General features: G+C 43.8%; 1 protein-coding gene and 1 long non-coding RNA gene across 2 annotated transcripts in view; one reads left to right on the top strand and one right to left on the bottom strand.

Annotated features, from left to right (window-relative positions):
• Window positions 1-4,797, bottom strand: part of SPTAN1 (spectrin alpha, non-erythrocytic 1) — a 67,759-nt gene extending 62,962 nt beyond the window's left edge. The window contains 1 exon segment of the mRNA XM_079113447.1: window positions 4,579-4,797. Coding sequence (XP_078969573.1) covers window positions 4,579-4,611 — 33 coding nt within the window. The 5' untranslated portion in view covers window positions 4,612-4,797.
• Window positions 1-13,846, top strand: part of LOC306645526 — a 187,121-nt gene that overhangs the window by 36,857 nt on the left and 136,418 nt on the right. The window lies entirely within an intron of this gene.

The raw sequence follows: 13,846 nt of genomic DNA, 5'->3' as shown, positions 1-13,846 counted from the left end.
AGAGTGCTCGCCTAGCATATGTGAGGTACTGGGTTTGATCCTCAGCACCACATAAAAATGAATAAATGAGATGAAAGTATTGTGTCCATCTACACCTAAAAAAATATTTTTAAAAACTGTCTTAAGTTAGTAAACAATGAAGGTTAGACTTAGTTATATACCTCCATTGTTTTTATCCCTAGGGAAACAAGATGGAAAAACACCAGGAGATTTTGTATTTAATATGCTTGCTTACAAGATTTTCTTATAAAAGCTGGGTGTGGTAGCACATGCTTGCAATCCCAGCAACTCAGGAAGCTGAGGCCAGAGGATTGCAAGTTCAGAGTTAGTCTCAGCAACTTAGCGAGGACCTAAGCAACTCAGTGAGACCCTGTCTCTAAAATAATATATAAAAAGGGCTGGTGATGTGGCTCAGTAGTTAAGGGCCCCTGGTTTCAATCCCCAGTACCAAAAAATATATATATGAAAATAAAAAATAAGGTCTGGGGTTGTGGCTCAGTGGCAGAGTGCTCACTTAGCACATGTGAGGCCCAGGGTTCAATCCTTAGCAGCACATAAAAATAAATAAATAAAACAGGGCTGGGGTTATAGTTCAGTTGGTAGAGTGCTTATCTCGCATGCACAAGGCCCTGGGTTCAATCCCTAGCACCACAAAAATAAATAAAAATAAATAAAGGCATTGTGTTCATCTTTAAAAAAAAAAAAAGAAAGAAAGAAAAGAAAAAGGGCTAGCTCAGCGGTAGAGCACCCCTGGATTCAATCCCCAGTACCAAAAACAAAAACAAAAAATTTTATAAGGACATTTTCTGGGGACGGTATAGTTATTGTTACTCAGAATGAAAACCACATTGCACATGAGTTCCTGAAAAACACCTAAGTCTTCAGGATTAAAGTGTGGCATTTGTCCTGTCTCCTATCACAGGATACACTGAATTTCTAAAATCCTTTAGCTGCTATGGAAATCTCAAAGAAATAACATTTGGGAGAAGCTCTTTGGGGGGCCAGGGAGAATCCCCACCATAATTCTGCAAAGGTTCCACCTGAGCACATCTCCCTGTTGGGGCCCAGCTTGATGATGTGACCCTACCAATCCAGGGAGAAGGTCCAGCAAGGCCCTGCTGAAATTAACCAACCTAAAAGGCCCTCTTTGTCACGCCAGTGAAGTAGAACGAGTCAATTCTATACCAAGTGCTTTGGTCAGGCTATAATGGACTTTTCTTTCCTGCAGTAGATCAGCTGACGTCAGCAGGTGGGAGCTCTGCCAAGCCACAACCCGCTGTCTCTGGGGAGCTGGACATCTGAAAGTCACCAATGTGCTCCCACTTCAATAGGCATTCAGATTTTTCATTTGGGTGATTACAGGAGACCACAAAAAAGACAATGGGTTAATAAGAGTTTTCCCCTCTTAACCGAAAAGGGAGCTTTCTAGTTTATCTACCAGAGTCCCAGTTCCAGCCGGAAACCTGCCTGTAATCCCAGCAACTAGGGAGGCTGACACAAGAGGATTACAAGTTGGAGGCCAGCCTTGGCAATTTAGCAAGACCCTCAGCAACTTAGCAAGACCCTGTCTCAAAATAAAAAACAAAAGGGGCTGGGGATGTAGCTCAATAGTAGAATGCCTTTGGGTTCAATCTCCAATACTGCAAAACAAAAAAAGAATTCCAGTTTCTTCTTGCTTCTAAAAGGGTAATTTCCACAGACCACATTAAACACAGGAAAATTTTCATAAATACCACCAAGAATCACTGCCACCCAAAGGTGCTACAATCTCTCTCGCCCACAAAAACTGTCAGAGAGTTACTGGAATTTCTTGGACCCTGCCTGTGTGCACCACATTGCTTCGGTGACTAAGGCTGCATACTGCAAGAACCCCGCCCCTGTCCTGGCAATATGCAGCAGTCTGATAAGGTAGACTCCACAGAGAATGTTCTGGGTGGTCCCCAGCTTTATGAGATTAATGCCTTGAAAGTACTAGAAAGGAAGAATCTAGGAAATGCAGCCTCAAAAAAAATCTCCAAATTTACCAACCTGTTTATTCCACTAACTGCCTAAAACCAAAGCTGAGGGACTTCCTAGGAGAACATTTAAATGCTTATCTCAAAGCCACTTGTCAACTCTGATTTTGCCAATCAAATATGTGTTCAAAGAGAATGAAGGAGGGGAAACAAAGTTCTAACATGTTTTCCATGTTTAAGGACAGTGTTCCGTTTAAGGGAATTCAAGGAAAAGGTTGTATGTTTGCAAATATTATTAGAGAATACTGAGGATGCAGATTATTTAGAAACACTGCAGTGCAGCAGTCAAAATCTTAGCTGCTTCATTCAGCAAGCAAAGTGACTTGATCTCAGGGGGATAAAACAGGAATTACAACTATGTCCTCTATTGTAATAAATGAAAAGGACCTGTCAGTGTTGTTACAATACTGCCAGATCTCTGGGATGAAAGAGAGGGTCCTAAATGTGTAAGTTTAGCTAGAAATTTCTAATTAAATACAAAGACATATGCCTACAAATGACTCTTCATATCCAAAACAAACTTATACACATTATCAACTAGAAATGGATTCATTCCTACAAAACAGATTTGGACATGACTATCTTTGTCTTCCTGGTGAATGCTAAGAGACAACGGTTTGAGGCAGCTCTTAGTACTTAGGGAATTCTAAACACTTCCACCTAATCTATGGGAGCTTTGTGCCACTGTAGGAGCATGTACTTTGCAAAACAGGAGAGGCAGTGGGTGGGATTCACACTATGTTAAGCAACACAAGGGACTGGAGATGCAAACATTTTCAAACCAAAGGTCAAATGCTTTGAATTCTACAAACTTGGCACCTGCAGTGAGTGCTCAGGATGCCCTCACATGGATCTCAGAGTAGGAGAAATCAGCAGTTTCTCTGTGGAACCCCAAAAGAAAAAAAAAAAAAAAAAAAAAATATATATATATATGTACATACATAATGAAGATGAAAAGAGACTATTAAGAACAAAGCACTGAGAGTGCCATTCTTTCAGCAACTGGAAGTGCTGGATTTTAAGAGGCATTAGGAACACAACAAAATGACAGGACATGAGCTATATTGCTATACTGTTTTGCAAGAAGAGGTTTTTAGGGACTAAAAGGATAAATGGATCATTCAGCTCTATAGAGAAATTCATAAACATCACCCCAAGGCAAAAGGTCACAGAAACCATTCATCAGTTTTGTTTTTGTTGCTTAGTCAGAGCCCAAATGTGCAGAACTGACAATACCTTTTTTTCCCATGGCTTAGAAAACCAGCCTAATACTAAATTTTAGATTTGCAAAGCAAGAAAACTACATCCAGGGAATGTGGAAGGGTTCCGAGAACAAACCACCAAAAAATCAGTTAGCACCCATAAAACTGAATACCAGTTGACTCTCGGATTAAACAAATTAACTCAAAACCAGCTTAGCTGCAGATTTTAGTGGCAGATCTGATGGTAAGCAAAGAAATAAAAAATACATAAAGACTTTCAACACCATGAAAAAAAAAAAAGCAAATATTTTTGCTTAAAACCACATTCCAATCAGGATCATGGATCTGCATGTCAGCCTTCACATCAATTAATTCATTTCAAGTTGTTAGCGCAATTCTGCAGAGGTGAGCAGGGACTTAGCTTTAAGAAAGCAAAAGATTCATACTGCATTGCATCAAAATCCAGAAATGCAAAGCAATGATGAGAAAACTTACTTCAGAATGCTTCCCAAATACTATCTTGCTGCTACTTACCTTTTAACCTGTAAAATTCAGATGAAAGGTATTTAAGTGCAACATAGTTACTAAAATTCAAAATAGGAAAAGGTGATTATGTGGCCTATTTTATAAATCTCATTTAAGTAATTAGCTGATCAGATTTATTAAAAGGCCTGCCTTGGATTTATCACCTGTAATCACTAGAAATTTCCAAAGCTTTTCTTTCTCATTTTAAGACATCAAGATAATAATTTCAAGGTTTTTTTTTTTTTTTTTTTCTTTTTGGAAAAGGTCCAATTTTACCAAACACTCAAAAATCATACAAAAAAACACAAATATACACAAAATTTTTTTTTAAAAATACAAAATATAAACTCCATCTCATTACAGGGATTATGGGAGAAGAAAGAAGTCAGTGGAAAAGGAAACAAACCCAAGTTCACAATCTTGGTCAAATTTGAAAGATACTACTTATACTACATGTTTTCAAATCATAATTTCCCCAAATATCTAGATTTATCTCTTTAGTTCCTTGGTTCTTAAGAACCAAGTAAAAAAAAAAAAAAAGCAAACACTACGTGCAAACACCAGGTTGGCAGTAAGAAATAGATTCATGCCATAAAGCGAAAGAGAGGAAAAAAAAAGATGGAATGCTTTGGAAATTTTATGTATACTAAGACTTCTGATCATGTAACACCAAAAACCCAAACCAACCCTAACCAATCTGTTTAACAGAAAGGTCATGCAGGCAGGGTTTTTTCCCCCTCTCTTTGGATCATTCAACCTTTTTGACACAGATGCGTCTCACTGCAAGCCAGGCAAAACCAAAAAGGCAACACATTTTCTGCATGCTGGTCAAATACCTGGACTCTGCGTTTACGAAACGATGACAACATGATGAAGGAATGTGGAGTCTAAAGAGGGGGGAAGAGCAAGATAACAAGCTTCTAAGAGCAAATGGAACAGTCTCATTCAAAATGAAGAAAATAGACCTGTTAAAATATATGAATAAAAGTGAAAATCAAATTTCAGATATTTTCCCAGCATGTCCTCTTTGATATTCCACACAGCATCTACATCTCACTAGGGATTTAAAAAGTGGAAAGAGAACCAAGGTTCCCAGGTCTTAGCTATTACTATCATCTAGATGTGCTGCCTTGGCCAAATTATATCCTCTTTGGGGCCTCAGTTTCTCCACTTGTCAAAATAATACTGAATATACTTTTTTTTTTTCCCCCAGTACTGGGGATTATACCCAGGGCCTCACAAATTCCAGGTAAGCACTCTACCACTGAGCTACCACCCCAGTCTGGCCTGAACACACTTTTAAAACTAAACATGCCATCCCCCATCCACATTCTGATAAACTGAAAATTCCTTGACTAGATGATTTCTAATTCCCCTTTCATTCAGGAATATGAGTAATATTTCATGAAGTTATCAGAACAAGAAAGAACTCAAGCAACAAAGAAAGATATACTGGGCCTAGCTTGCAGGTCCACATCCTTTACAAAATACTATTTCCTGTTTAAAACTAGTACAAAAGGAATATGTAAAAGAGGTGGACAGGAGGTGATGGGTCACTGAAGAGCATCTCCCAAGTGATCAGCTATGTGGTCCTCCTCTGCATTCCTGGGGTCAGCATTTGCCACCGGAGTGTTGCATTCTTCTATAGTAAGGCCACAGCTGATGGGTTGAAACAGATGTGGGTCATAACTAGTGGAGTTCTCACATAGCCCAAGGAGGATTGATTACAAAAGCAGGCTGCCCTCTGACCCTCTGTCCTCAGTGCAGGTTCAGCAATGATAGGAGGTGGAGGACAATGCCTATGGTCCACTTCTCAGGATCTGCAGTGGCCCCACCCTTTGGCATAAAGTCAGGGAAGGAAAAGAAGAGAAAATTCTAACTCAGAGGACCAAAAGATATACTTAAGACAACTCTCCCCAACTAAACCTGTTCATCAGATTGCTTGACAGGCTTACATTGGGGCCTGTGACATATCGGATTTCTCCAATTAGATTACCACAATTCACTGCTAAGACCAAAAACATATCAGAGAATAAATTACCAACCCAAAGGTTTACTATAAGAACTGCTTCACACTCTGCAGTACAGGGTAAATCCTGCTTTCCATTCTCTCCACTTAGGTCCCTGGGCAACAGTTAACACACTTTGAGGGGCCCTTTGAGTAATTATTGGCCCAGTTACTAAAAAAGGCTCATTGTTAATTTCCTGCAGAGGCCTTTTACTGGTAGCATATGCACCCCCGCCCCCAGCACATTTTTTAAACTTTGACTTCAACTTGACCTTTCAAAATCTAACACATTAGCTGCAGTGAAAAGGAGAAATAAATGACTAGTTTCAGGAATGGGAACCGTGGCTCAATGGAGTCATACAGTTGACTGTTCCTGCTGCTGTTCCTAAGATTTTGTTTCTTGGCTGCAAAACACCCCCATCCTTCCATCTTTGATACATTGTTTTACTTAAGTCCAATTGCTATGACGACGCAATTTCTCATTATGAAAATACTTCATATGGTCTCTTCTGTTCTTCCCCGACAGCCATGATGGTTAAGTTTTTCTAAGATACCAAGATGAACATTGAACAAAGGACTTAAATATTTTAGGATCTATTATATAAAAGAGACCTGACAAGGTGGTGGAGCAGTTCAAGAATCATCTTAACCCAGCCTTCTGAGTTATTCATGCCTTTCATTTAAAACATACTGAACCCTTAACAAGTCCCGTATTTATAACATTTTATTCCAATACCTAAGAGATTTTCTTAAAGCTCTTTTCTTTCGGAAGCGTCTAATCAAATTGGCAGGGCAGCTTCCAAACAAAAAGATTGCTCTATCATTCCTCACTGGCATGGCTGTAGAATTTTTGACAAACAATATACTGAAATAATACACTGCCCCCGACTTGAAAGACCCAGTTCCACACACACAAAAAAAGCACTCTAAGCTATTAAGTTATTTGATGTGGGTCTCATGCCAAGCAAGCGCCGCATCTACCTCCTATTTACAAGAAGATCACAACTGGGGAGGAAAGAAACGTTTATTACAAGCAAAGAGAAGAAGCCGGCCCATCTCCGACCTTTCTCTGGTTAGAGAGGGGGCCGACAGTCTCGCTGCAGGAAGGGACTGAAGTCAAGGAGCCCTTTACTCTGTGCGCGGGGCTCTTCCTCCTTCGAGGGTGGCCGGCACTGCCTGCGTTGACTCGGGAAAGCGGGCTGCACCAGTCGCTCCCACCCAGGCAGCGGGCCGGGGGCGGCGCGGGAGCGCCGGGCAAGGAAGGGGAGGCGGCCAAGAGCAGATCCGAGCCCCCACCCACCTGCCGCGGCCGGCGGCAGGGAGGGGCCCCGCGGCCTGGCGCCCCCTCCCCCCGTCAATGACAGGCGGGCGCGGCGGCCCGGCCCGCAGCTCCCCCGCAGCCCTCGCGCCACAGGGCGGTGGCGGCGGCTTGCCGGGCGGCTGGGACGCCGAGGGGGCGGCGAGGCCTGCGCGGCTCACCTGTCCGCGCGCCGGCCCCGCCCCGCCCGGGGGCTGCCGGCTCCCGCCCCAGGGTCGGCTGTCCAGGGCCCCGCTCCCGCCCCGAGCTGGCCCGCGGCCCCTCTCACCGGCTCCTGTGGGGTGAGGGCCGTGGGTGGCCGGGCTGAGGGGTGCTGAGGGACCGACGCGCCTCCGCGGCCTCGGCTCCGCGCCGTTCGCTCCGCAGCGGATAGTGGCGGCGACGCGCGCGCCCCGCCTCTTTTATAGGCAGACACGCGCGCTCCCGCGGCGGGCGGGCGCGAGCGCGGGGGAAGCAGCTCAACGCGGAACGAGGGGCGGGGGAGCGCGCCGGAGGAGCGACGGGGGCGGAGCTCCCGCGGGCTTGTCGCCCGACCGCTCGACGGAAAGAGCCGAGCGCGTGCGGAAGGGGCCGAAGCGGCGGTCGCGGGGAGGAGGCGCGCGAAGACAGGGCGGCGTGAGGTTGGAGAAATAGGGCGCGCGCAAGGGGTGGGGGTGATGGTGCAGTGGAATCACTGCCTCCGCCCTGGCGGCGCAACCTCCCTCCCTGCAGCTTGGATCCTCCAATCCTGCCCCTCCCCGCCCGCCCTGCAGAGAATCTGCACCGCACCCCTTCGCCCCTGGGAGCCCTTCCAGGACTGCGGCGAAGGGCGGGGCAGGGGCCATAGCTGCAGTCTGACTAGGGATGCTGCGCACCCCGGCCGGAAAAATACCCGGTCCCTATGGGTGAGATCACCCGAATGCTCCCCTTCTGTCCATTTTCCCAGCAGGAGGCTGGCGCTGGGGACCCCAGTCAGCCTGCTCTAGTGGGGGCTGGAGTCAAGAAAACGAGGATGATTTGGGGGCTCTGGGTTTGAGGAGGATGTAAGAAAAAAGGTCAAATCCGGATCAGAAAAAAATTGACTAATTCGGGCCATAAGATTTGGAGAATTGATAATTTAATTTAAAAGCTTTCGCTTTCTCACCAGTCACCAGTGGCATAGGGTACATCAGTTGTGTTTCAAAAACAAGACATTCTGGTACCTTTAACCACAATTAATTGAACTATCCTTGTGAACTAGGCACTAAACTAAACATTTTGTGCGTTATCTTTTAATTTTTTAAAACTTTGCAATAATTTTACAAGGTAGATATTATTTCCCCATTGTATAAACGCACACCCGGACATTGAGACAGTCTCTTCTTCCAGGTCAGGCATCTAACAAGCTAGGGGTTGAATACAAGCCGTTGGAACTACTGCCTTCTTGTACAAAAGGGAGAGATTGTGATGCAGGTGAGAAGACAAAAATAAGATTCCTGCAATTTGTTCTTTATTGTCCTAGCAGTTTAAAGGCCTGACTCTAAACTCTGTAATCAAAACCCTCCATTAGAAATCCCTTTCCCTACCCCCATTTCAGAGACAGCTGTGCAGGCGACAGTCATTGGGAGTAACACTCAGCTCATTCCTGTGCAGTCAGGCAGACAGAGAACTCTAGCCCAGGAAGGCCTCAGTCTCCTGGTTACCAAGCAGTCCTCCTCTTTAAATAAATATAAAGGTGCTGGGCATTGCACCAGAACCTGGGCCCAGGCCCAGCCCTGTGTTTCTTGGTCCTCTGCAGTTTGACTGCTTCTTTTGGGCCTGGGATCTGGAACCTGGTTTCTAAAATGCCCTGGCTGTGGCCATGATAAGAAGGAAAAATTGCCCTATTCCCACTCCATGGGAGCGCAGAGGAAAAAAAAAAAAAAAAAAAGGAGTGGCCACACCCCTGAAGCAGCTCTACAGAATCTGGAGGAAAAGTGTAGGAGCTGAGAGGCATTTCCTGCAATCTTCAATGCAGAGAAAACAGGGCTGGGTAGCTCCGGGGGTGGGGTAGGGTGTGGGGGGGAGTGCATTTCTGAAAACAGCTGATGGCGTCCATAGCCTCTTCTCCAGCCAGCCACAGCAAAATTTTTAATCAGATGTTCAGCCCTGGTTACAAAATGGCTAACACAATCAGCTCTCCAAAATTTCTAAGACCTTTTGCTCCAGCAAATGGTGGACTCAGGACTGTGGGTTTTTCTTTTCAGTCACCTTGGCCCCATAATGAAATGGGGGTTTTACTGCTTCTACCAGATGTAAAACAAATTGGAGACCCAAGAGAGAGCTCTGTCTTGATATAGAAACTAAAATCTTATTCATCGACCCTTTTTCGGATCTGAGCCATGGCCAAGAAACAGTATCCCAGCCCTCTCTGGCTCCCACTCACTCACCCACCCCAGTCTGCATTTGGCACTGGAAGCAGATATTTCAAAAACCATTCTTCATGTGTTCTATTGTCTGACTCCCTCCCTCGCACCAATTTCAGCAGATGCCTTACACTCTGCTAGGTGTAGGGACAGGAAAAGGACAAAGCAGATAATGACCTTCTTTGTTTTCTGAATTTGAGAAATTCAGGGGGGAAAAAAAAAACACAGGACAGTGTGGCAACTCTGCAAGTAGTCACTCCATGCTCAGTCATCTCTCTCTGCCTTCTGAGAGGCAGAGGGCAGGAATGGATTCTGTGCTCCTTTGGGTTCCAGCAGTCCACTGAAGGCTTTGATATGCACCCTAAGGTCCCAGCACCTTCTCAAGTTGTTCAAAAGGTCAACTGTTGGGAAATATACTGATTGTAATGTTCCAGCCACATATTTCTCTAAGAGAAACACTCCCTTCCAACCCCCCAGAATTCAAAATAAGCACTTGAGCTATTTTTCCTCCCTGTAAAGGAAGGAACTGATTGGGAAGAGCCACGCTGCAAGGGGACTGCACCTCTTCCCAGATAACATTCTGCAGTGTCAGGGCTGGCCAGCAATAGCACACTTCTTCCAAACACTGTGACTGGATAAACTTTGAGGACATTATGCTAAGTGAAATAAGCCAGACACTGAAGGACAAACACTATATGATTCCATTTACATAAGATCCCTGAATTGCCAGACTCACAAATTAAAATAGTGGTTACCAAAGGTTGAGGGGAGGAAGAAATGGGAGTACAGTTTTCATCTGGATGATAGAAAGTTCTAGACAGTGATGTTTGCATAACATTGTGACTGTACTTAATGTCATAGAACTGTACACTTAAAAATGGTTAAACTTTTGCTCAGTTCAGTGGTGCACAGCTGTAGTTCCAGCTACCTGGGAGGCTGAGGCAGGAGGATTGCAAGTTGAGGCCAACCTGGAGAACTTTGCAAGACTGCCTCGAAATAAAAATAAGGACTGAGGATGTGCCTCAGTGGTAGAGTACCCCTGGGATCAATCCCTGGACTGCAAAGCAAAAACAAGAAACCAAACATAAGTGATTGTTTCTGAGATCAAGTACTTCCCAGAAGAGGCTTGATTGCTGCTGGAAGCTTGGTTTACTTAAAAGACTCCAGATGACAGCAGAGGGGTGAGCACCTCCTTCCCTTTGCCTGAAGACTGTCCTAACCCAGCCCCCTCTATGTCACCTGTTTCATTGTGAGACTGTCTAATAGGCTAGAACAATCCCCATCCCTCCTGTTCCTCTTAAGTATATTGACAGGATTAGTTTCACAAACCATGTCAAATCTTCTCACAAAACTTTAGTAGCTTCCCATTGCCTACAGAATTCCCAAACTATTTAAATGAATCTTCCAGAGCCTCCACAATCTTGTTCCAATTTACCTTACCACTTATGCCAACTGCCTGGGTTTAGCCATTTCTATAACATGTTACAACTGAGCTCATGATGAACTCCTGTAATCCCGATGGCTTGGGAGGCCGAGGCAAGAGGATCACAGTTCAAAGCCAGCCTCAGCAACTTAGTGAGGCCCTAAGCAACTAGCAAGAACCTATCTCAAAATAAAAATAGAAAAATAGGGAAAAAAAAAAAAAAAAAACCCGGCTGAGGATGTGGCTTAGAGGTTGAGTACCCCTGGGTTCAATCTCTGGTACCAAAAAAATTTAAAAATAAAATATCTGGCTAGGTGCAGTGGTGCAGGACTGTAATCCCAGTGGTTCAGGAGGCTGAGGCAGGAGGATCATGAGTTCAAAGCCAGCCTCAGCAAAAGTGAGGCACTGGACTGGGGTTGTAGCTCAGTGGTAGAGTGCTTGCCTAGCATGTGTGAGGAACTGGGTTTGATTCTCAGCACCACATATAAATAAAATAAAGGTCCGCTGACAACTAAAAAATATTGAAAAAAATAAAAGCAAGCACTAAGCAACTCAGTGAGACCCTGTCTCTAAATAAAATACAAAATAGGGCTGGGAATGTGGCTCAGTGGTTGAGTGCCCCTGAGTTCAATCCCCAGTACCTCCCCCAAAAAAGTTACTTATTTTTCCAACTTCATGCTTTTGCTGTTTTCCCCTCCAATTAGGGTGCCCTTCCTCCCCAACACTTACCCCCTATTACTGCCTGATAAATCTAATTCATTTTGAGTATATGTAGGTAGAACCTTTCTGGAAAAGTGGTTTGGCAATATGGATTGAAATATAAAGTTTGCATTCCATTTAATCCAGTTACATATACATCTAGGGATTTGCCTTAAGGAGGCAAGACAATATGTATATGTAGGTGGGGTGGTGCCATCTGAATCCCAGCTACTCAGGAGGCTGAGGCAGAAGGATTGCAAGTTTAAGGCCAGCCTGGCAACTTAGTGAAACCCTATCTCAAAATAGGGGATGTATCTCAGTGTTTACGTAGCATGTGTGAGGCCCTGGGTTCAATCCTCAGTAACACACACACACATGGAATTATATTCATTTATCTGTGAGTATATGTATAGAGATGGCTAAAGGGATGTTTGTTCACAACATGTACCTAGGGTAAAAGGATTCTTGGACTTTTTTTTTTTTGCTTTATTTAATTTATTTATTTATTTATTTATTTGTGATGCTGGGGAGTTGAACCCAGGTCCGTGAGCATTCTAGGAAAGTGTTCTACTGAGTTATATCCCAGCCCTTTACCTAGTTTTTAAATTTCTGGATAGTTTTCAGTACCTGAGCCACGAATCTCCAGGATGCTTGCTTCCTGCCTGCCCGCCTGCTTGAGCTGGAATGCCAGTCTTGTTCAGTCCTTAGAGCTCATTGTCAGCTCATAGGCTTTCAGGCCTTTGGAGTCAGACTGGAACCACACCTCCAACTTTCCTGGGTCTGCAGCTTGCAGGTGGCAGATCGTGGGACAGCTCAGCCTCCACAACTCCAGGAGCCAATTCTTCGCAATGAAGTCTACTTGCTTTCTATTGATTCTATTTCTCTGAGAAATCCTCACACTTTACCCCCATGAGCCCATCACCCAGCTTCAATAATCATTAGCATTCTGCCTTTGGTATTTTACCCATTGCTTACCTGGCTTACTTTTCTTTGATGGGTAGGGGTGCTAAGGATGGAATCCAGGTCTCATGCATGCTGAGCATTTGCTCTGCCACTGAATTACACACCCAGTACGGGGTGTACCTTCAAAATAGCATTTTGCAAGTTTGTCTGCCACCCTTTTTTTAGGACCCTGCAGTAAAGACCTCTGAGAAAAGCTGCCCTTAAATGAAATCCCATCAAGCAAGGGCTCCAAGAACTTAGTTATACTCTCCAGTAAATTAAATTTCGACACCATTCACCTACTCCACTTTGAGGAAGTGTTTTGCAAAACCTGCTTAAACTTTCATCCTGCTACAAGTTGATGGCTTCAAGACCACCTTAATCACCAGAATCTGGTTTTAAGGTTGTAGCTTCTAGAGTTTGATTTTGTCACCTCCTTGGAACGACTTATGAACATGAAGGATTGTTGTTTTTTTGGTTTCAGGGGGGGTTTTGGTAGTACTGAGGATAGACCCCAGGACCTCACACACTAGGCAAGTGTTCAACTGTGAACTATATCCCCAGTCCTTCTTAAAATTTTATTTTGAGACAGGGTCTTGCTAAGTTGCCCAAGCTGGCCTAAAATTTATGATCTCCTGCCTCAGGCTCCCAAGTAGATGGGATTACAGGTGTGTGCCACTGTACCTGGTGTATGAAGGGGTTTTTTGATTTTTTTTTTTTTTTTGGGGGGGTGGGAGGGCACCTTTTAATTTTGAAATAATTTCAACTTTGCCAAAATGTTATTAGAAATCCCATGTACCCTTCATCCAGATTCCTCTATTGTTAACCTTTGACACGTTTGCTTTATTATTCTGTGTGCATGCACATATACATAGAATTAAAAATATGTGTACACATATCTATACATATATGTTCATTCCCCTCTCCAAACCATTTGAAAATAAATTGTAGACATCATTCCCATTTACTTCTGTATGTATTTGCTTATCAAAGTCAAAAAGTTAATGTTGACAAACTACTATTATTATCTAATACATAGACCTAATTCAAGTTTTAAAAATTATCCCAATGGTTTTTATTTATTCATTTGTTTGTTTGTTTTGTTCCAGGCTGGCCTGGAACTTGTGATTTTCCTGCCTCAGCTTCTCAAATTGCTGGGATAACAGGCATGTACCACCATTCCTGCTCTGATACTTTTTATAGCCAAAAACCAAACAGGCAGAGAATCCTTTTCTCTGGACCAGGTTCTCATTCAGGGTCACATTCTGCATTTAGTATAAACATCCTTGAAGAGCTAAAACAAACAAAAAATGTCTCTAGAATACATCAACTTGTATAAACTGATATTTTT

Source organism: Sciurus vulgaris (assembly GCF_902686455.1).
Source record: "Sciurus vulgaris genome assembly, chromosome: 15".
Classification (NCBI taxonomy): Eukaryota; Metazoa; Chordata; class Mammalia; order Rodentia; family Sciuridae; genus Sciurus; species Sciurus vulgaris.
The sequence above is the reverse complement of the archived record's forward strand: the minus strand, read 5'-3'. Positions and strand labels throughout refer to the sequence as shown.